The sequence below is a fragment of the Delphinus delphis genome, chromosome 14 (genome assembly GCF_949987515.2).
Source record: "Delphinus delphis chromosome 14, mDelDel1.2, whole genome shotgun sequence".
In the NCBI taxonomy this organism is placed as follows: Eukaryota; Metazoa; Chordata; class Mammalia; order Artiodactyla; family Delphinidae; genus Delphinus; species Delphinus delphis.
The window spans coordinates 25,522,066-25,545,124 of record NC_082696.1 but is presented as its reverse complement, the minus strand read 5'-3'; the positions used below and the strand labels follow the sequence as shown (position 1 = coordinate 25,545,124).

Sequence of the window (23,059 nt, the reverse complement as noted above, 5' to 3'; positions counted from 1 at the left end):
TTTAAAATTTTCACACATTTCTCCCACCCCACCCCCACCCCCCACCTCTGGCAACCACCAATCTGTTCTCTATATCTATGAGCTTGATGGTTTTTGTTTTGGGGCTCTTTTTAGATTGCACGTATAAGTGAGTGAGATCCTATGGTAATTGTCTCTCTCTGTCTGACTTATTTTACTTAGTGTAATGCCCTTGAGGTCCATCCATATTGTCACAGATGGCGAGTTTCATTCTTTTTTATGGCTGAATAATATTCCATTGTGTATATATACCACATCTTCTTTATCCATTCACCCACTAGTGGACACTTAGGTTATTTCCATGTTTTGCCTATTGTAAATAATGCTGCAGTGAACATGGTGGTTCATATATCTTGTTGAATTAGTGTTTTTATTTTCTTCAGACAACTACCAAGAAGTGGAATTGATGCATTGTATGGTAGTTTTATTTTTTAATTTTTGGGGAATGTCCAAAATGGTTTCCACAGTGGCTGCACCAATTTACATTCCCACCAACAGTGCATAAGCGTTCCGTTTTCTCCACATCCTCGTCAACACTTATTATTTCTTGTCTTTTTGATAATAGCCATTCTAAAATGTGTAAAGTGATATCTCATTGTGGTTTTCATCTGCATTTTCCTGATGATCAATGATGTTCAGCATCTTTTCATGTACCTGTTAGCCATCTGTGTGTTTTCTTTGGAAAAACGTTTATTCAGACCTTCTGCCAACTTTTTAATTGAATTTTTTTGCAATTGAGTTGTATGAACTTTTGTGTATTTTTCTTGTTAGCCCCTTAACAGGTGTATAATTTGCAAATATTTTTTCCCATTCAGTAGGTTGCCTTTTCACTTTGTTGATAGTTTCCTTTGCTGGGTAGAAGCTTTTTAGTTTGATGTAGTCCTACATGTTTATTTTTGCTTTTGTTGCTTTTGCTTTTGGTGTCAGATTCAAAAAATCATTGCCAAGGCATACATTAAGGTGCTTATTGCCTATGTTTTCTTCTAGGAGTTTTATGGCTTCAGGTCTGATGTCAAATCTCTAATTCTTTTTTTTTTTTTTTTTTTTTTTTTGTGGTATGTGGGCCTCTCACTGCTGTGGCCTCTCCCATTGCGGAGCACAGGCTCCGGACATGCAGGCCCAGTGGCCATGGCTCATGGGCCCAGCCACTCCGTGGCATGTGGGATCTTCCCAGACCGGGGCACGAACCCGTGTCCCCTGCATTGGCAGGCGGACTCTCAACCACTGCGCCACCAGGGAAACCCTCTGATTCATTTTTAGTTAATTTTTGTGCATGGTGTAAGATAGTGGTTGAGTTTCATTCTTCTGCATGTCATTGTTCAGTTTTCCCAACCCATTTATTGAAGAGACCATACTTACCCCATTGTACATTCTTGGCTATATTACTTTAGCTATATTCAAAGCTATAGTAATTAAAACAGTATGGTATTGGCATAAAAATAGACATATAGATCAATGGAACAAAGTAAAGAGCCCAGAAATAAACCAACACACATATGCTCAATTAATTTATGACAAAGGGGCCAAATGAATTTTAAAGTCATCCATTTCTGCTCCATGAAAACACCTGTTGGGAATTTCACTGGAATTGCTTATTACCCAATATTTCATCTTCTTTATACAAATGAGGTATATCTCTCCATTTTCTTGGATCTCCTTAAAATTCTTCAGTAAAGACTTGGAGTATTCTGAACAAAGGACTTGCACACATTTTCTTATATTTATTCCTAGACGCTTTATATTATTTTATGCTACTAAATTTTGGAGGGTTTTGCTCGTGAATAGAAATGCAATTGTCTCTTTATATTAATACTACATCTAGAAATCTTGCTAAACCCTTATTATTTCTGAAAATTTATCTGTAGATTCTTTTAGATTTTCCTTGTAAATAATTATATCACCTACAAATAATGACTATTTCATTTATTCCTTTTCTAATTCTTGTACTTTTTTTCTTGTTTCATTGTGCTGCCTGAGATATTTAGTCAGTATACAGCTGAATAGAAGTGGTGACTGGAACATTCTTATCTCGTGTCTATGTCCCGTCCTTCTTTTTGGTGCTTGCTTCGGAATCAGAATCTCAAATGGACACATTGTTGAGGAATAATAAATGCTTCCATAATATGCTGTAGGGCTCTTTCTCTAACCTTCTGAGGAATTTTCAATACATTGTGATGCTGAAGAATAGCAATACTGGTTCTTTCCTGCACTGTTTGTGGAAACAGATATCTGTGTACCTTGATCATATTCTGGCAATAAGTTGTCAAACCCTTTTACTGTGTATGCTTTTTGACTCAGCACTTCCACTTCTAGGAGTTTACTCTAGGAAGGTATGTACGGAGGTAGGGAAGTAATATAATAACTAAATGTTCATTGAAGTCTTCTTTATAATAGTAAAATCTGGAACCAACAATATAGATTGAGTCATACAACAGGAATAATAAGCAGCCATTAAAAAGGAAGACTTGTCTGTGACAAAACATTGAGTGAAAAGAGGCAGAATGTATAAGAACATGTATAATGTTACCTCATTTGCATAAAACTATACCAATATTTACACATACATATACACATCTACACACACAGATTTATCACGACTATGAGAAAGGCTGTTCATTAAAATTTTTTTTAATGAGTAGGTGTCAAGATTTTTGGGGTTATTTATTTTATTGTTTATAATGTTATATATAATTTTATGTAGCCTTAAGTTTGTGTGATTCCCCTTTCCCTACCACCTTGTTTCCTCATGTTCTAATTGCCTTAATAACTCAGAACTACAATTTTCATCATCCCATACCTTGAGAACTCTCCCATCTCTAGACTACCATTTTCAGCTTGGCCTCTATGTGCTATGATGTGAACTAGCAAGTGCCCCAAGGGGAAAAAGTAACTGTAAACAACTGGCTCACTTTTGTGCATTCCCTTTCACTCTAGGATCTTGGCCCTTCAAGTCCTGGCAGTTTTGGTTGCTTTTGATGCCTTCAAACAATGCTTTTAATTTTTTAAATACAGTTTTACAATTGCTTTCAACAGTAAGTTTGTTCCAATATAAGCTGCTGTTATCATAGCCAGAAGCAAAAGTCCAAATGTATCACATTGAAGTACATACTAATTATTACTAAAATAGAAAACTGTTTTACAAATAAAGGAATCATTTTTCAATTTTATTAATTATTAATATTATCTATTTTGCATATTTAATTTTTATCCTTATACAAGGGTACACTATATATTATATAAATTACTTAAAATGTATTAAAAATCATTTACTTTTTTTTAACATCTTTATTTTTAACATCTTTATTGGAGTATAATTGCTTTACAATGATGTGTTAGTTTCTGCTTTATAACAAAGTGAATCAGCTATACATATACATATATCTCCTTCCTCTTGCATCTCCCTCCCATCTTCCCTATCCCATCCCTCTAGGTGGTCACAAAGCACCGAGCTGATCTCCTTGTGCTATGTGGCTGCTTCCCACTAGCTATCTATTTTATATTTGGTAGTGTATATATGTCAATGCCACTCTCTCACTTCATCCCAGCTTACCCTTCCCCCTCCCCATATCCTCAAGTCCATTCTCTACCTCTGGGTCTTTATTCCTGTCCTGCCCCTAGGTTCTTCAGAACTTTTTTTTTTTAATTCCATATATATGTGTTAGCATACGGTATTTATTTTTCTCTTTCTGACTTACTTCACTCTGTATGACAGTCTCTAGGTCCATCCACCTCACTACAAATAACTCAATTTTGTTTTTTTTTTTTATGGCTAAGTAACATTCCATTGTATATATGTGCCACATCTTCTTTATCCATTCATCTGTCGATGGACACTTAAGTTGCTTCCATGTCCTGGCTATTGTAAATAGAGCTGCAATGAACATTGTGGTACATGACTCGTTTTGAATTATGGTTTTCTCAGGGTATATGCCCAGTAGTGGGATTGCTGGGTCATATGATAGTTCTATTTTTAGATTTTTAAGGAACCTCCATACTGTTCTCCATAGTGGCTGTATCAGTTTACATTCCCACCAATAGTGCAGGAGGGTTCCCTTTTCTCCATATCCTCTCCAGCATTTGTTGTTTGTAGATTTTTTATTATGGCCATTCTGACTGGTGTGAGGTGATACCTCATTGTAGTTTTGCATTTCTCTAATAAAAAATAATTTACCCTTTTAAATGCTCAAGATCACAAATGATTTTATAAACCATCTTCAAATTAAATGCTATTTTCCTAGGCTGAATTTAATACAAAATTGAATTTAACCCAAAAATAAGGTTATTTTACTTTTAGATTATACCGGTGCATATTTGGGTTAAATGATGTTGCAAACAAGTCTCATTAATATACTGTGAGTTAGGCATCAGAGTAAGTGAAAAGGTCAATGATTTGAATATCAGGTAAAATAAGTTTGGAAGGGAGATTTGAGCTGGAAATATAGATTTAGCACCATCAACCTTTGTGATCAGCATTTGAGGCAATAGCAAATTCACTAGGTATTACCAGACTTGGAAATTTTGCTGAATTGGGACTGCTTCCTAAATATTCATAGACATTTAGGTTCAGAGACTAAGGCTCTCAATACCTCAAGGAAGTCTTCTATGCATTCTTAGTCATCTCTCTTTCCCTTTTCCAAACTTTTGGTCCTCTGTCTATTCACTTCTCCTCCTACACTCAATAAATGTCTTCCTAATTCACAAGAAAAGCAGAAGCTATCAGGTGTAGCTCCCACAAATTCCTGTCCCCACATCAACAAACTAAACACTATCAAAACTCAGTCTCCTGGCTTCCCCTCCTTGTCTGAAGATTGCCCTTCATCCCCTAACTGGACCAAAGACTCTGTCTGTACTCTAAATACCATCTTCCCTATATTCTTAGAATACTTGTTTCACCCATTAGGCTGGCTACCTCCGACCTCTTCAGCTTCTGCCTTTATGTCTCTTTTCTGTATAATATGCTTTCCATCAAATCTCCTGCTGGTCTGGTGTTTTTCAAATTTCAGTTCTCTACCCATTAGTGGATTGTAGAATCAATTAGTCTGTTTCATCAGATAATATTCTTTTCAGAAGTAAAGTAATGTGGCACCTTCAATATCAGAATGCCATGTGTATATATATTTTAAATGGTGCTGTCCACATTGCAGCAAGTACTGGGGAAACCTGAGTTGAGTGACAGCTGGTGGAGGGGATGTAATGGCTATACGCATTGGCTGGGAGTCAGCCGGCCATTCACTCTTCTGTTCACTGCTATCTCATTTGATTTTCTGGATCTGACCATAATGGTATCAGGAAGTTAATGTTTTATAGTTTAATGTGTGTCAGTGTAATTTACAGTTAATCATGAAATGAAGTTTAGAAGAATTTATCCACTATTGGCAAGACTTCCCATCAAGTTTTGGTTATACGTTTTTTTGGATTAGGTGTAATTGTTAGGTATTTTTGGCTTTGCAATAATTGTACATTTTAATCAAACCTGTATAAGCCATTCTCAAAATAGTTTATTTTATTATTACAAGAAATGAGAATGATGATGTAAAAAGCACAGAAGGATGTTCTGGTTGAACTGCCAGATCTGGACCTACAAATAGTGAAAACATTGGGGAAAATGTTTCTTTTAATCAATAAATTTTAAAATTTGAGCTTAATCAAAAAAATAAATTCAAGCCTTCTTAATAAAGATTAAATATAGTTTGTCAAATGCTCAACACCATTGAAACTTTATTATTTGTAATATTTTTGCAAATGAAAGCTTAAGTTTGTACACACACATATAAACTTGGAAATACAAGCCAAACTGGTTGGTAAGGCCCTCAAATATTTTCAAAGAAAGGAAAAAAGACATAAATTTGTCAACACTATTTCAGGTCAGTTAATGAAAAAATATTACTATCATATTTAATTGCATATGTGTGGCGAGAGAGAAAATTACTCACATAGTTACTGAAAAAACTATTCTCAGCATACATGGACATGGTGAATATGATTCTTAATGATAAATCAGCTGAGAAATTTAAAAATATACTTCTAAGTGATAAGACATTCTCTTAAACACATTTGTGGTTCTATAGGACATATAGAATAGAATTAATACTTATTAGGCCGATGTGAGCAGACATAGGTTATGTGACTCTACTTAACAAAAGCACTAATATACTTTCAGTTTACGCCAAATGTATATGACAAGACAATTTTTATAAAGGATTTATTGTGTTGTTTAAATTTAACCTAATCCATAACTGGTTTAAGTAACCTGATAAAATTAGAAAAATATATTATTTGGAAAACATAAATTAAACTGGTAAATTGTAACAGAATTGCAAGTGATTCAGAAGTAAATATGACCAGGAAATATAACAAAGTAATTTAAAATATTATTAGAAATTACCATCTACTTTACTATTTGGAATTACTGTTTCACACATTGTAAAGATTTGGCATCTTAAGGATTCTACTGAGTCTTTACTGAATCTCTTGAAAACCAATCATAGTTGTTTGATTTCATTAAGAGAAAGCACTTTTTGATGTGCTTTGTTCAGAAATTCAAGGTGTGGCTGAGATTAGCTGTCACCCACCAAATCCTCCTCTCTCTGCCACAGGAACAGAGCTGTGGCAGGGGTCCTGGGGGCACAGACGGACTATATTGTACCCAGGTGTGTCTCTGCAACTGTCTTCACCAATGGAATATAGGAAAATGGATTTGTGTGACATCTACGTCTGAGACCTGGACTCCTTTACTCTCTCTTCCTCTTCCTGTGAACTAGAGCACAACCTGCCTAGGACCCATCCTTTGTCACACAGACGAGAACAACTTGCTCTAGGATGGTAGAGGAGTAAAATGTAAGGTACATGGTCCTTGAATGATCTCCTGGAACTGCTGTATCAACCTGCACCACCAACTCAGGACTTAATTTAAGCGAGAAATAAAAGTCTGTGTTCTGTAAACCACTGTATTGTTGGATCTTTGTTAGCCTTTCCATTGAATAATATGTGCATATGTTATATCATACTGGAGTAATTGATTGCTATGAGGAAAATACTAATTAAGTTATATGAACTAAAAAACATTTTTCTGTTTAAAAGCAATCTCCTTTGGCTAACATTTTTGGAGATGATGTTTCAGTAACAAAATTGGCACATATAACTAGATTTTTTTTGACATTTTTAATTAACTGAATTTGGATCTATAGGGAAAAAGTAAAAATATATTTCAAGATGTTGACGATATCCAACAGTTACAAAATACATTTTAAGTAATCACTGTGGTTACTATATGTCCTCAGCATTTTGCAACACAGGAAGAGAACATTATTAATGAAAACATTTTGAATGGAATAAAATGAAAGATACTAATAATATTGCGAGTATTTGTTTGAAACTTCAAACATTTCCAAAAAAGAAATTTGAAATATCAAGGAAAAGCATTTAGATAAAAAATCCATTTGTTTTTTAAAATCCCAGATGCATATTTGAGTTAAAGTTGATGCCCAAAGAAGGAAACTAATTACTAATACTTTGTTATTCAAATATCTTGAAGAATGATTATAAGTTTATCACCATTTTAGATTAAGATTAAAGAAGACTTCACTGAAATTTGCAATTTCTATCGCTAAGTAGAGTATATTGTTATTAGTAGCATCCACACCACTTATTTGTGTGTGAACCAGTTTTTAACCAACATAACTAAAAACAGTGGAAAGAAATAGACATCAAAGCACAAAGCACCTGTGTTACGCATGTAGCATCGTGTTCATGTCTCCAACCTGGACTGAATTTCCAAATGGGTAAGTGTGCCTGCAACAATGCATAAAAATCATATTTAATAGTAATTCTATTTTATTTAACAGTAAGTATTTTTCTAGAAATAAAATTTTTGTTTCAGTTTTTTTTTTTTTTTTCTTTTCTGTGGTACGCAGGCCTCTCACCGCTGTGGCCTCTCCCGTCACAGAGCACAGGCTCCGGACACGCAGGCCCAGCGGCCATGGCTCACGGGCCCAGCCACTCCGCGGCATGTGGGATCTTCCCGGACCGGGGCACGAACCCATGTTCCCTGCATCAGCAGGCGGACTCCCAACCATTGCGCCACCAGGGAAGCCCTGTTTCAGTTTTTTAATCTAGCTATACATGTACCTATGTGTATACTGGGTGGATTCAGGACATTTTTTGCTGTGAGTTGACATTTTTTTTAAAACAAAGGTCTTTTAACTATTCTACTCTTACTTTCCTTCACAGCCAATATCTTGAGCGGGTTATTTAGACATGTGTTTCTACCTGCTCTTAATCCACTGCAACCAGATTCTGCCCTCATTATTCTTCTGGGGCAGGCTTCCTGACTAAACTCTCACATCCATTTAATCCTTTTTTGTGTTTATCTTTGTCCTCTGTGGCCATTGACCTTGTTGCCCGGATACTACTTTTATTTCATTTTCCCACCACTTAAAAAAAATAATTTGCAATCATAAAAGTAAAAATGTTCAAGGAAGAAGTAAACTCACCTATAACCCCATCAGAGATAAGCACTGTTAATAGTTTATGTTTATTTTCCATTTATATATATGTACATATTTTAAAACATATGTACATCCATATCAAATATTTAAATAATAAAATGGGGCTCATTTAGCGCAAAGAAGTACATAGCATTTTACAACCTTCTATTTCATTTAACTATAAAGTAGAAACTGCTTTTCATGTCATTCAATATTCCTCTCCTGCATTAATCTTAAAGGCTATATACTGTGCTGCTTTATGGATACATACATCATAAATTATTCATCCATTTCTGTTGCTGGACATTTAGATAGTTTTCAATTTTTAAAGATAATTGAATGACACACTGAAATCCTTGTGGAAAAAAACCAAAACAAAACCTTTATCCACTTCCATAATCACTTGCTTAAGATGAATTTCTAAAAGTGGGATTTCTGGGTTGGAGCCATACCTCTGCTATAAACACATTCAGAATCCCTCCAGGAATGGGTACCAAGTTATCCTTCCACCAGCACCCATAACATGAGAGGACCTAATTGGCCAGCTCCTTACTAACACCAGGCAATAGTATTTTAAACCTCTTAGCCAATTTTATTAAAAAGAAAATCACCTTTTATTGAAAGATTTTGTGCCCTTTTGATTAGTAGTTGCTTGAACACTTTTCATAGGTTGTGTCATTTGTATTTATTCCTCTGTGAAATGACTTCATATTATTGCCTACTGTTTTAAAGTGTGCATCTGTTTTTTTTAATACTTTGTAAAAGCTTTTTTACAAAGCTATTGAATCATTTTATCTCTGAAATATTATTTTTCTGGTGTATAGCTTAAGTGAATTTGTTTTTAATTATAAAGATAATAATCTTAAAAAGAGTAAAAAACATAACTACACATAAAATTAAAAGGTGAGTTACTCTCTTTTCGATCTGCTCCTCAGAATGTCATTTGCTTTTCATTTTTTGTACGGAACTTTTGACGTAAAGCTTCTACATATTGAAATAGTCAAATCTGTTTGCCTTTCAGTTTCTTCCTTAGCTGGTTTATTAGAAATAATCTTAATGCATTAAGATAAGTATATTCACTTACATTTTCTTCTAAACCTTCTATGGTTCAGTTCTTAAATTTAACTCTTTAACACATTAACACATTTGTAATTTATTTCTCTATATAGTATAAAGTTGTGATCTCTCTCTCTATGTATATTTCCAAATAGTTAACAATGTAGTCTAACATAATTATATTATCGACTACAGTGTTTTTGAACTTTTTTTTTTAGCACTGGAAACACTTCTTCAAATGATGGTTTCATAAGGTGTGTGGATGTGAGGAGAAGGGTCCCTAGGGGGCTACACTTTGCAAGTTTTGCCTCCTCACTACCAAGAGGGCTTAAGCAGCAGTCTGAACGCACCCCATCTGTTGGACGCCCTCCTGCGACACTCCCTCTCCTGGCTGCCCTCCTTCCCGCACTGCGGGTTTCTAACTGCTCCTTCTCAGCCTCCTCTGAGGGCACTTGCTCCTCTGACCATCATTTGAGGGTAAGAGGCCCCCAATTTCCTCTCTGGCCTCCTGCTCTTCCCATTTGATCCACTGCCTCCCAGCAACCTTTGCCAAATCCTAGGCATCAACAATTATCAATACTTGATGGTTTCAAATCCTCATTTCTATCTCGGAGCCCTGTCCTGAGTTCCTGCCCATAAACAAGACACCTTATGGTATCTCATTACCATTTCAACCTAAACGTGTTCAAAACTGAACTCATATACCCTCTGGATTCCAAACCCTTCTCTTCCTCTCTTCTTTAACTTAGAGGATGGGGCCACCATCCTCCCATTTTCCCAAACAAAAAACCTGGAAGTTATCCCATATGTTACTACCTCGATCAGTCAGTAAATCCTACTGCTTCGACACCTTAAATATCTCTTGCTATATTTTCCTCTGTTCCTTTCCATCTATCATCGGCTTAACTTATTTCTAGATTACTGCAGAATCTTCTTACTCCTTTCCCAGCTGCCAGTCTACTCCTCTGAAATGTAACTTCCTCACTACCACCAGTTACATTTCTAAAGAACAACGAAAATGCTTAAAATCCTTTCTTAGTTCCCAACCGCAGCTTGCACAACAGGAAAAAAAATGAGACTCCAGATAAGACTCCTGCTTTCCTCTCCTTTCTTCCTGCAGCAACCATCCTAGGGCTCCCATCGCTGAACCCGACATGAAGTTCTTGAAACACAGGTGCTCTCCCAAGAGTAGAGGTCCTGCCTCACACTGCCTTCCCCATCCGGCCCCCCACGTCCGCGTCCGCCTCCCAAGTTCGGCCTGAAGGTTCTTCATTGCTGAAGCTTTCTCTGTCCACCTCTCCCACCCCTACCCAAGTCACGTAGCCCTTGTGCGCCACTCCCCCGCCCGCCCCCGCCTTTATTTTTCTTCAGAGGAAAACAATTCAGGTCAACAGAGGAATGGAAAGGGAATAAAGAGAGATTTTTAAAAGGGGTTTTGGATGCAAGAGTGTGTTTCGAGTCCAAATCTTGTTGCTTTGGGAAGTACCTTAACCTGTGTATAAGGAGGCTGTTCATCACACACACACACACACACACACACACACACACACACACACACACGTGAGATGGTGTGGAATACATGGTTGGGCAGAATCACAGTCTATTCACAGGTAACGCCCGAGCCTGGCACAGAGGATGGCCCAGAAGAGCTGCTCATCACTAACGAGGGAGCAGCGCCTGGACGGCGGGACGCAGAGGGCGCCACGCCACCCGGCGCTGGGAGCTCAGCGAGCCGGGGCCGGGCCGCCCCAACTCCGCCCGCTCCGGATGGGGGTGTGGCGGGAGCAGCGACGAGGCCCCTCCCCGCCCGCTGCCGGCCGCAGCCAGACGCTCCCTTGGGCCGAGCCCGGCCAACGCCCAGCCTGCGAGCCAGCCCAGGACGTCCACCTCCACCTTTCCGCGAGCCTCCCTGCCCCCGGGACCGCCTCGGGGGCCGGGGCCGAGTCGCGGCCTCCGATCCCCAGCCCGCCGTCGCCGTGGCCGTCGCCGCGCGCTGGGCGCACCTGACCCGGCGGGCGGGGCGGCGGGCGGGGCTCCGGGCCTGACGTGGCCGCTGCATGGAGCGGGCGTGATTCATCAGCCGCCGCGCGGGGTCGGAGCGGGGCGAGCGCAGCGGCAGCCTAGGCGCCCAGGGCCGGGTTGCGGTGGCGGCGGCGTCCCCGTGGGGCCTCGCGTGCGCTCCCCTTGCTGTCTGCGGCCGGCCCCCGGCGAAGGTCAAGATGGAAGAGATCCTAAGGAAGCTGCAGAAGGAAGCGTCCGGGAGCAAGTACAAAGCCATCAAAGAGAGCTGCACCTGGGCCCTTGGTAAGCGCGCCGAGCGGGGCGCGGGGCGTAGGGCACCTGCCGGTGGGTCCTGCTCGCCGCCGCCGAAGGGTCGCGCGGGCTGGCTGCAGTGGCCCCTCTGCGTGGGGGGCTTTCGCTGAGCATCTGTGATCGAAGCATTTCGCGCAATTGCGAGAGTTGCCTCGGTAAACTGATGTGTGATACGCGAATTTGGGTTCGGGCGTTGACATCCATCCGCCTCCCCTCTGGTCTCTTTATCATCTTCCAAACCTTAACGGGGAAACGCCGTCCTCCCCTCTGGGCGGCCCCTTTCTTCAGATCCCCAGCACGGCGGACGGTGGTCACCCATCTCCGAATCAGGACCGCAAGCCGGTGGGAATCCAGGGGCCTGATTCTGAAGCGCCTGTGGGCAAGAGGGAAGTTGAACCATCAACCCCCATCTCAAAACCTTGGCGAGTGTAACCGGGAAGGAATAGCTTGTTTAATTTGATTCTCCTGATAGAGGCCAGCTTGTTAAGTATTAGCTTTCATGGTTATTCTACATGAAGAATAACGTACGGGTGGGATGGTGTTACCTCTGCAATTCTGTTGTCGTCTGCCCTTCAGACAGGTGGGATTTTAGATTTGTGAGCTGTGCAAGCATTGAAAGAAGTTCCAGGTAGCAAATTTGTGTTTCCCATCAGACTCAGGTTGTAGAACTCAACCTCGGAGAAAATTGAATGACATTCCAATTAGGCAAGAACGTGGGCAATCAAAATTGCCTGGGTGGGAATGCAGAGAGATCGGGAGCATGCTCAGGTGACAGTGATGCTTAAGGAGAAAAAAAAAAGGAAAGGCGAAGGAGAAACCAGGGCAGCTCCCTTGGCCTCTGGCCTTGCCCAAGCCTGCATGGGATCCCTCAGTTGCCACTTAATTAAAACATAAAATTGAATCCCTTTCTCTCTCAACCAAAGAGCCATCAGCGCTTGTCATGACACCGTACTGTGGTACAGCCTGAAAGGAGATAGAGAAGGGCTATTATAGCAGGTTTTCCACTAAATAGAGAATTCTGATGGTGCTTTAGGTGGTGACTCGGTTAATATTTAGGTCTGAATTCACATATGTTTGAGTGTGTGTGTACACAGCCACATCATTTTTTTTTTTTTAATGTCTGCCTATCATCACAAAATTTCCTAGAATGTTGTCTAGGAAGTTTATCTCATAGGCAGAATCAGAACTTGACCATTTGTTTATTGTTAGAGGAAAAAAAAAATGGACCAGGTACATAAGAGAGAAGCAAGGCTCTTAAAGCCACAGTACTATTTTTGCATTGCCATTGTCATTCAGCAGAGTGATCAGGGTAGATTCTCAAATGCCTCTAATGAAGGGTCACAGATGGCTGGGTAACATAATAAAGCAGGGCTGACTGCGCTCTAAACATGCTATTCCTTGTACTCGTTATATTTTGCTGTAAGTTAAGCAGATTTAGGTAACAGGGAGGAGGAGAGGAATCTAGTATTTTTAATTTTCATGTCGATACTCAACATCTTGTTAAGTTAAAGTGCAGTGTTGCCTAGTTTAGGTCCTTGAAGTAACCGGGAAGCCCAGAGCTGAGGCGGGTAGATGATCTGAGCAGAGCCTGGAGTCCAGCCTGCCTGGAAGAGTAGATGTGATTCTTTTCCCAGTGGCTGTTCTTAGTAAGCAAGAAGAGATGGGAGCTCATGAAACAGTTAAATAACAGTGCGGGGAATTCATTGTGCAGGTTGGAATGAGTAAACCAGGAAAAGAGATCAAAGAAGAGGGGATGAATGTGGGGTCAGGGGTGTGCTGGGGGGATTGGTGTGAGCTGGTGGGGCTTTTGAAGTAAATTGGACTTGGAGAATGGGTAAGCTGTGGGTTTCTTCTCTTCTTCACTTATGTAGCAAAGATTTATTAAGACCTCCTCTGTACTGAGCAGTGGGGATAGAAAGATGAATAAAATGCTCTCTCCCTATAATTAGTTTGTTAGAAGGGTATGTTGGAGGGAGAATGAGGCAGAAACAAAGACATGAAGGTATGGTTTCCTGTTCTCTTTCCCACTCCAGTCCATTTTCCACTGTTCCATTTTTTTTTTTTTTTTTTTGGCTATAAAATGCTTTTCACTCCTCAACCCCCATACTTTTTTTTTTTTAGAGTAAAGTGTGAATTCCTTAGAATGCTTTTTGGAATCTAGCCCCAGCCTTCTTTCCCATCGCCCCCATAGCAAGGGTTCGTCAGTCCCCAGTAAGCCACGTACTTTCTTGTACATGCCATGTGCTGCCCACTTCTCTGCCTGGGCTTGTGCTAATCCTTCTGCCACAGCTTTCCTTTCCAGAATCCCAAGGCCCAGCTCACATACGAAGCCTCCCCTGAGCTCTGCAGTCGAATCAGTTGCTCCTCTGGGCTCTGAGCCCTGCTGTCAGGACCCTCTTATAGCACCTGCTGCTGGGGATTATAGTTGGTTATGCACAAAGCTACTCTTTTAGGGGCAGGATGATTGAGAAATATACTGGATTCAGGAGACCAAAAAACCTGATTCAAGCAGACTTAAGCAAAATAGCATGTATTCACTATGAACTAAATACCCCTTGGAAGGCTAGCTGTGGGTGGAGTTTGGTTCAGGAATTAGATACTGTTTCAAGGACCTCACTCTGCTCTTTTGGGATGATGAACATTCTCAGCATGAGTCTCCACAGCTTTGGGTTCATGAATCAGCACACTTAGACAATCTCAGGAGAGAGGGATCGTCTCTGACTTAGACCATCATGGGAGAGACGGGTCATCTTACACTTGGGGCCATTATAGGGAAGAGGGGTCACCATGACATTTAGACCATCCCAGGAAAGAGTCATCTCTTATCAAAAGTACCATTGGAGAGAGGGGTCATCCTCACACTTATTCCATCTCAGAAGAAAGAGCTCATCTCCCACTTGGACTATTATAGGAGAAAGATATTTAGACCATCCCAGGAAAGAGTCATCTCTTATCAAAAGTACCATTGGAGAGAGGGGTCATCTTCACACTTATTCCATCTCAGAAGAAAGAGCTCATCTCCCACTTGGACTATTATAGGAGAAAGACATTTAGACCATCACAGGAGAGAGGAGTCATCTCCCATTAAAACTGTCATAGAAGAGAGAGAGAGAGCATCTCCACGTTTAGGCCTTTACAGGAGAAAGGGGTCATTTCCCACTTGGCCTATCATGGGATCATCTCAAGAGAGTGGGGCTCTTGCAGTCACTCCCACCCAGCCCTTGGTGTCACAGTTCTCTCTTCGTCCTGATGGGTTGAGTATGTATCCCTGAACCAGTCCTCTGGGCTAGCTGGCTACAAGGCCCAGTGAAATCCCAGAGTCAGGGAAGGATGGCTTCCTCAAAACAAAATTAGGGTTTGCTGCTTCAGAGGCAGCGGAGTGGATGCCAGTCAACGAAAGCAACAAATGTCTACAGTGTAGACGTGAGCTTCCTGAGCACAGGGACTGTATGCTTGTCTGTGGCTTCTGTACCTACGATATGAGAGGCACATGTTCAGCACATACATAAATCAACGTGTTAATGTCTTATTTGGGTTTTAAGTGATATTTGTCTTGTTTTCTAGTTACATATGCTCATTTTAGAATATTGAAAAATATTCGAACACTATAAAGAAAAAATTAAAATCACCCATAATGTCACCACCCAGAGAAAACACTCATCGCATTTTGGAGTATTTCCCTTCTGCAGAGGGTTCTACGTATATGGCGGATTGTTACGTGTTTTTCAACTTCAGCTTTTCTTCTACTTTATTATTAATATGTCTCTGAAAATCAGTTTTCTTAATGGCTGCATAATAACGGGCAAGGAACATGTATGTACTTTTTCTCTATTTTAAGCTATCTAGGTTAGATACTTTTGTCAGTGAGGAAATGGTCTGAGTAAGGAATAGAAAAGAACAAGGGACTGGGTCAGCGTGTGGAGAGCCTGAAAGAATAGCATTCTCCTTCAAGCACTGGCAATCCTGGAGGCTTGGGAGCTGGGAATGGCAGGATGAAATAGAACGGCAGAACTTTAGAACTGGACCATGTCCCTTTTAGAAACTTTAGGTGTTTGCATATATCAGGGAGCTCCTGTAGAATGGATTTGGAAAATGGAGAAGAGAAAGAAAATTAGAGGCCTGAATACCAAGTAAGAGAAGAAGGATGGTCTATCTAACCACCATCCTTCCATCTATCTCTCCACCCACTTTTCCTTCCAGCCACAGCATCTGTTACCTTCACAGCTAACCTTCTGAAAAAGTGAATGTAACTAAACATACTGTATAGCACAGGGAACTCTACTTAATGCACTGTGGTGACCTAAAGGGGAAGGAAATCCAAAAGAGGGGACATACGTACATGTATAGCTGATTCATTTTGCTGTACAGTAGAAACTAACACAACATTGTAAAGCAACTATACTCCAATCAAAATTAATAATAAAAAAAAAGGGAATGTAGTGATTGTGTCCACATCCTCACTTCCTGCTTACTTTTCAACTCTCTGCGATCTGACTTTCTCCTCTGTTCTTCCACCGCCTGAAGAATAAGGTACCCAGACCTCAGTCTAGCAGACCATGCTCACATCCCTCTTACCAGTCCTCTCAGCCACACTGGGCCCCCACTTGACCTTGGCCTCGTGCCCGCACCCCGTCCGTTTCCATCTGACCTCTTGAGCTGCTCCGTCCCCTTTGCAGCTCCTCCCCAGCCTAAAAGTTTGCGTTTCACAAGAATGAGCCGTTTCACAAGAATGAGCCGTGAGCTCTCCTCTCTGACTCGCAGCCCGACTGGAGTTGAACACTTTGAGAGCCACAGCTTCAGTTTCTGAGAATGCGATGCCCACATTTACGTCCCTGGGCTTCACCTGTGCTCTGACATGCCACCCCCGATGCAGCTTCCTACCCGGCGTCCCTTCTGGAACAGGATGGGCTTGTTATGGCTGCTCTGTGACTGCCTTTCTCTTTTCCCTTTCCTCTAGCTCTCTGTTAGCACTTGTAGAGTTGGGCACTGTTGCACATCCTGAGTTGAATATAAACTCTTCTGTGGGATGAGGAAAACCACAGCGATTTGGTTGTTCAGCGTCAGACCCTCTTCTTGGGATGCAGCGTCCAGTTGTCCTGGGCACTGGCTCTGCCCTGTTGACTGCTAGCCTGGACTCACCCATGAGGTGCAGACTCACTCCCTGCATCTGCATCTCAGGCTTTTGTTTTCTCATTATCCTGCCTCATCTTAAGAACTGACTTCAGTCCTTCTAGTTCCTCCCTTGGCCTTGTGACCACAGCATCACCCACCCTGCTGATCCATCTTTCTATTTTGCTATCTGTCTGGCGTACACCCACTGTTTCGCCCCATGGACCGCAGCGGGCCCAGACGCTATCATCATGTTTTGGCCTGTTCTCAGTCCTGAGTCTCAGGGATACATTTGGTGTCCACTGTTCCCTCTGGTCTGTTAGCAGGGTGGGGAGAGATGTTTCTCCTTCCCCAATAAAAATAGTTCAGATCAACAGGGCTTGTTGACTCTAAACAGTGAAGAGAGAAGGCAAGAGTTTGAACAGAAAAACTGGAGACCGGTTGGAGTGTGTGATGTTGTGATTTATAATAAGAAATATATATATATATTTGGTCTTGGTCCCTGTTTCTGGCTCAGAGCTCCTCAAACCCTTGGAATTTCCCAAGTGAAGAGAGCTATAGAGTCATTTGTTAGGTTAATGAAGTGATTGTTGGACCACACGTACGGATGGGGGCTGGCTGCCAGGAAAACCATCCTTTTCAGTCCCACCCCCCTGACCTCCACAGAGGGGAGAGGGGCTGAAGATTGAGTTCAAACACCAGTGGCCAATCAATCATGCCTATGTAGTGAAGCCTCCATAAAACCTCCAAAGGCTGGGGTTTGGAGCACTTCCCGGCCAATGAACACAGGGACATTTGGCGAGAGTGGTGCACCGAGAGAGCAAGGACTCTCTCTGCCCTTTCTGCACACCTTGCCTCATGCATCTCTAGCATCTGGCTGTTCCTGAGTTATATCCTGTAACATACCAGTAATCTACTAGGTGAGAGTTCCTCTGAGTTCTGTGAGCCATTCTAGCAAATTAGTTAAACCCAAGGAGGGGGTTGTTGGAAACTTTAATTTCTAGCCAGTGGGTCAGAAGCCCAGGTGACAACCGGACTTGAGATTGGCATCTGAAGGTGGGGTGCGGGGGGGTGTTACAGGCTTGTAGGATTGAGCCCAAATCTGTGGGATCTGATGCTCTCTCCAGTTCCTGTCAGAGTTGAGTTAAATTGGAGGACACCCAGCTGCTGTCAGGGAATTGCTTGTTGGTTTGGGAAAACCATCCCCCCCCAACTCTGACGCGCGCGTGCGCACACACACGCAAACACACACACACACACACACACACACACACACACACATTGGAATTGGGTGCAGGATTGTTGGAGCTATTGAAATAGAACAGTTTTTATTTTTGAAGAGAATCGTGAACGTTTCATTATCTCAGCAACTGGAGGCAGCAAGAGGATGAATAGTCCACAGCAATGGTAAAGTACTGAACATCCAGGTCAGAGTCATGAGACTTGGGGGGTGAGCCTCCCAGTCAGTATCCCTAACTATAGTATGATTTTTAAAAAGTTTCACCTGCCATGTCATAAATGTGTGTGAGATGAGCTGTGGCATAAAGTGCTTTGTGAACTTGAAAGTCTCTCACAAGTATAAGTTATTATTTAAGGGTATTAAAACGGTATTTTCAAGGAAATAGCTTTTCTTTCTCTATTGTTATTGCAAGAATACAACATTTTTAGCCAGGTGCAACTAGATTAAATTGGCACTCTGTTTCAGGTTAGGAATTTAACTATTTGTTCTGTCTCTAAGCGAAATGCGTGCTAATCTTTAAGCTCTGAGAGGAAGTCTCGTGGGCTATAGCAAAGGAAAAGGATTTTTAAGTATGGATGATTTGCGTGCAGATAATTGAGAATTGACTATTTATAATTATAGGAATTTCCAGGGGGAAAAAAGAAACTAACGGTGAAATTTGTATACAATCTAAATTCTCAGTCTTTACATATTTATTTTTAACTTTGTAATTTTCCCTTTGCAGAAACCCTGGATAGCGTGGATACCATTGTGAAGATCCCTCCACACTTGCTGAGGTAAGGAGACTGGAGTTGTATAATATAGTGGAAGTAAAAATTGCCCGCTGTGCTGTCCTGAAGGGCCAGAAAACCTCACTGGTTTATAGCATTTTACTTGCTGACTGGTGGCTTTTTTGCCTCAATGAGCTGGGATATTTCATGAGGTTAGCATGATGGGAAGCTGACTGCACTGATTTCTACCTGTCTTGGAGTGAGTGAAGTCAGTAATCCAAAGGAACCAGCTGTGGAAGTCAGGGATGAAAGGATAAAATTGGTCAAGGAGAGAAATGACCAAAATCTAATTGAGGATGTGGACAGTGGACAGAATCTTCCACTGTGAGTTGGGAAATGGCGCCCCCTTAGTGGGAGAGCAGCCCTGCACCACGTGGGTTGGATTTAAGCTCTCACTGGCCCCTTGGTTGGACACCATCTCGCAAACTCTATAGGCAGCAGCAGCAGCCCTGAGACAATGAATCTATTTCCCCAATTCCTCAACTTCCCACTCCCCACCCTCCTCCACCATCATGAGAGAAATACATGCTTTTTGTGGAAATTGGGAAAGAGCAAATAAGAAAGTTACCCATAATTACACCACCTAAGGATAACCACTGAACACGGCTTAATAGATTTTCTTAATAGATTTTCCCCCCAGCACACATACAAATTAATATGAAGTTTTATTTACAAGTTTGTTTCCTGCTTGTTTTTTTGGTCAGCACCATATGAAGAACATTTTCTAATGTCAATATATGTTCTTCAAATTAAAATATCGCATATATGTCCATCGTATGGCTGCTGCAACATAAATTATTTCGCAGTTTTCTTATTGTTAGACATTTGGATCGTTTCCAGATTTTTCTTTGCGATTATTAAAAATAATCTTTTGTTGCATATAGTTTCTATATTGTCAGGACACTGATTTATTAGGTATTTTCTCTTTTCAAGTAGATTAAACAAGAGTTATGTTTCTGTCTTTTTAAAAAATGTGTTACTTCTGTAGTGTCTGCTACAGGCTGATATATTGTAAGGTAATTCATATGTTAATCAAACCAAGTGTACTTCTGTGGGTATAAAACTTCTAAATGGGTAGAATGTCTGGCAGCAACAGTCTTGCCTGGAGGAGGTATATTCCAGCTGGGGTATCCATGTGAAAACACTCCAAGAGATACGAAGGCGTGGATGGTTTAAAGGAGACGATTTCCCAATTTCTACCCTTTCTTAAAATTATTTGCTTCAGAACTGATTTTGCCATGTCTCCTTTTCCATTTCACTTCTTAACCTTCTCCTGACAAAGGACAGCTCTTACCCATCCCATCCCGAATCTGACTGTGGTGTGTTTTCCTGGGGTGCAAAACCCTCTTCCTACCAACAAAGGACTATGAAAATATTAGTGTCTGTGTTGATAAAGGGGATGAATACAGTGATCAGGGCACACATCCTTTTGCAGGTTAGTTTTTACTTCTTGGTTTTCAACAAAATTGAAGGAGGAGCTAATCTAGTTATGAGATAATAGACAAAAAGATTTTTTGATGATAAATCTCCTTCATTCCTTTCTTATACAAAAAATCGTTTCTTATTGCTTATGTCTTTAAACCTGGGAAAAAAGGTATGGAATTGATGTTAAACCCCACCTTATTTTAGCAATAGAGAATATTCATCTATAGATATATGAACTAGTTGAGAAAAATAAACAAGCCCTGTTCATTTCTTTAGAAATACATTTCCAATAAAATTGTAATTTCCATGTTAACTATATTAACATTCTTATAATTAATGTTGTTTGGATCAATCATTTGCATCAGAAGAAAATGGAACACTTTTAAGCCTTATAGCCACAGGAAATTTTTAAAACTCACTTTATACACATTTTTGTTACAGAGAAATATAATAGGGAGATTAATAAAATCAAGTGGTAAAGCATGTTATATCAAGAGAAAATTCTCTGGTTGGGGGTGGGGATAAAGTGGAAATACAAATTCCAGGAGACAAAAGAACAATACAGCCTTTTTTACTCTAAAACAAGAGTTTGTTCACGTATTTTTTGATGGACGAAGGTGGTTTTCAAATTGGTGTAGTATTTGGATTTCATTAGATACCTTGAAATGAGTGGTACGTTTTAATTAAAATTTTACTAATTCCAATATGCCAGAATTACAGCCTTTGCCATTAATTAAAATTATGGTTGAGAAATTTAAATGTCAACTTAAAATGTGTGAAAAATGGAATTTTAAAATTTTCTTAGTGGCTGTATGAGTAAAAACATTTGATGATACTGCTCTAAAGGTTGTTTCTCTATCCAAAGGGTTGTTGAAGCTACAGTGAGACTTTCTATGGTTTTGGGTCTCTGATAAGGTTTGCCTTCAGCGTTAGGGGCAAGAAGGTGATGATGATACCAGAAGAGGCTCCTGGTACAGCGCCTGGGAATGTTCATCAAAAGACAACTGACATTTTCCAACTCTAGGTGTGTGTGTGACCAAATGAGTTGGAGAAAGTACAGTGTTAATGGGCCGTGTTTGATCCCATTTAGCCACTGAGCGTTGCTTTTGTCCATGGTCTTGAGCTTTACCCCAGAGCCAGCTGGCCATCTTGTTCAGCCATAGGAGGTAATGACAAAATTGGTGGGCAAGTTGCTGGATGAGGAACCGTGGATGAATATGAATATATATATATATATATGTGTGTGTGTGTGTATGTGTGTGTGTGTGTGTGTGCGTTTACATATCTTCACCATTATTAGAAATATGATTCAGAGTATTTGTGTGAATGATAAAAAGCTGGTGATGTCATCCTGTATACGGAGGACTGTGTGTCATTGTATTCCAGATGTGCGACAAAGTCCATCAGGCATTCTTGTACAGAGAACTGAATGTATGGATGAGACATAGCAGATTTAAGGCTTGCACTCAGTTTTATATTCCCAGGGAGGAGAATGAAGACAAATGTAGCTGGAAAACACTGTTAAGAGGCACCAAGTATAAATGTAGAATTTTATGCATATCAGAAGGTTTCAGTCTGACTGTGATTTGCAATAGTTGGGAGCCCTTCAAAGCCTTTTTCAGGGTATAGGAATAAGCCGGAATTAGGACAAAAACGAGCTATTGAATCAAGTCTGATTGCCTATTTCATTTGATATCAGGGAAGTGATATAATGAGAACATACACCATAGTGGACTTTCCCCCTCTCTTGTGAATCAGTTTTCCTTTAATCCTTTGATTCATCTTCCAGGCATTTTTCTTTTCTTTTCTTTCTTTTTTTTTTTTTATGGTACGCAGGCCTCTCACTGCTGTGGCCCCTCCCATTGCGGAGCACAGGCTCCGGACGCGCAGGCTCAGCGGCCATGGCTCACGGGCCCAGCCGCTCCGCGGCATGTGGGATCTTCCCGGGCCGGGGCACGAACCCGTGTCCCCTGCATTGGCAGGCGGACTCTCAACCACTGCGCCACCAGGGAAGCCTTCTTCCAGGCATTTTTAAGCCCACAGGGCACTTACTCTGTCCATTATTATGTTTAACATGGCATCTTTCTATTGTTTGAGCACAATAAATCTAAAAAAAAATTTTAAATGTAGGCACTGTAAATATTTGCTTATAAGAAAGAACTTGGATATGTTAATTTTTTTTCTTCAGTTATATTTCTATTTTAATGAGTTTTTTCTTCAATGATATTTAGTATACGAGAAAGAAGCCAGGTTCATAAACTATTTCTTGGCATTCTGATTTCGTATTCAGATTGTTTCCATTTCTGTTACGTAATCACGTAGAAGTGATTATTTGTAGATTTTTTTGTTGTTTCAGGTTTTGGAAAGAGCTATGAGGACTAAATCAAATCCCAAATACTTTTTAAAAATTAAAAAAAAATTTTTTTTAGTGGGAGGCAGGGAGACGCAAGACGGAAGAGATATGGGGATATATGTATATGTATAGCTGATTCACTTTGTTATAAAGCAGAAACTAACACACCATTGTAAAGCAATTATACTCCAATAAATATGTTAAAAAATTTTTTAACTGATTTTTATTGGAGTATAGTTGATTCACAATGATGTGTTAGTTTCTGCTGTACAGCAAAGTGAATCAGTTA

The 23,059-nt window shown here is 40.5% G+C and overlaps 1 protein-coding gene across 1 annotated transcript in view; it reads left to right on the top strand.

The window, feature by feature from the left end:
* Window positions 1-11,657: 11,657 nt before the first annotated feature.
* Window positions 11,658-23,059, top strand: part of ARFGEF3 (ARFGEF family member 3) — a 182,639-nt gene continuing 171,237 nt past the window's right edge. The window contains exons 1-2 of the mRNA XM_060030511.1: window positions 11,658-11,864; window positions 18,947-18,998. Of these exons, the coding sequence (XP_059886494.1) occupies window positions 11,780-11,864; window positions 18,947-18,998 (137 nt within the window). The 5' untranslated portion in view covers window positions 11,658-11,779. The remainder of the gene's footprint in view (window positions 11,865-18,946; window positions 18,999-23,059) is intronic.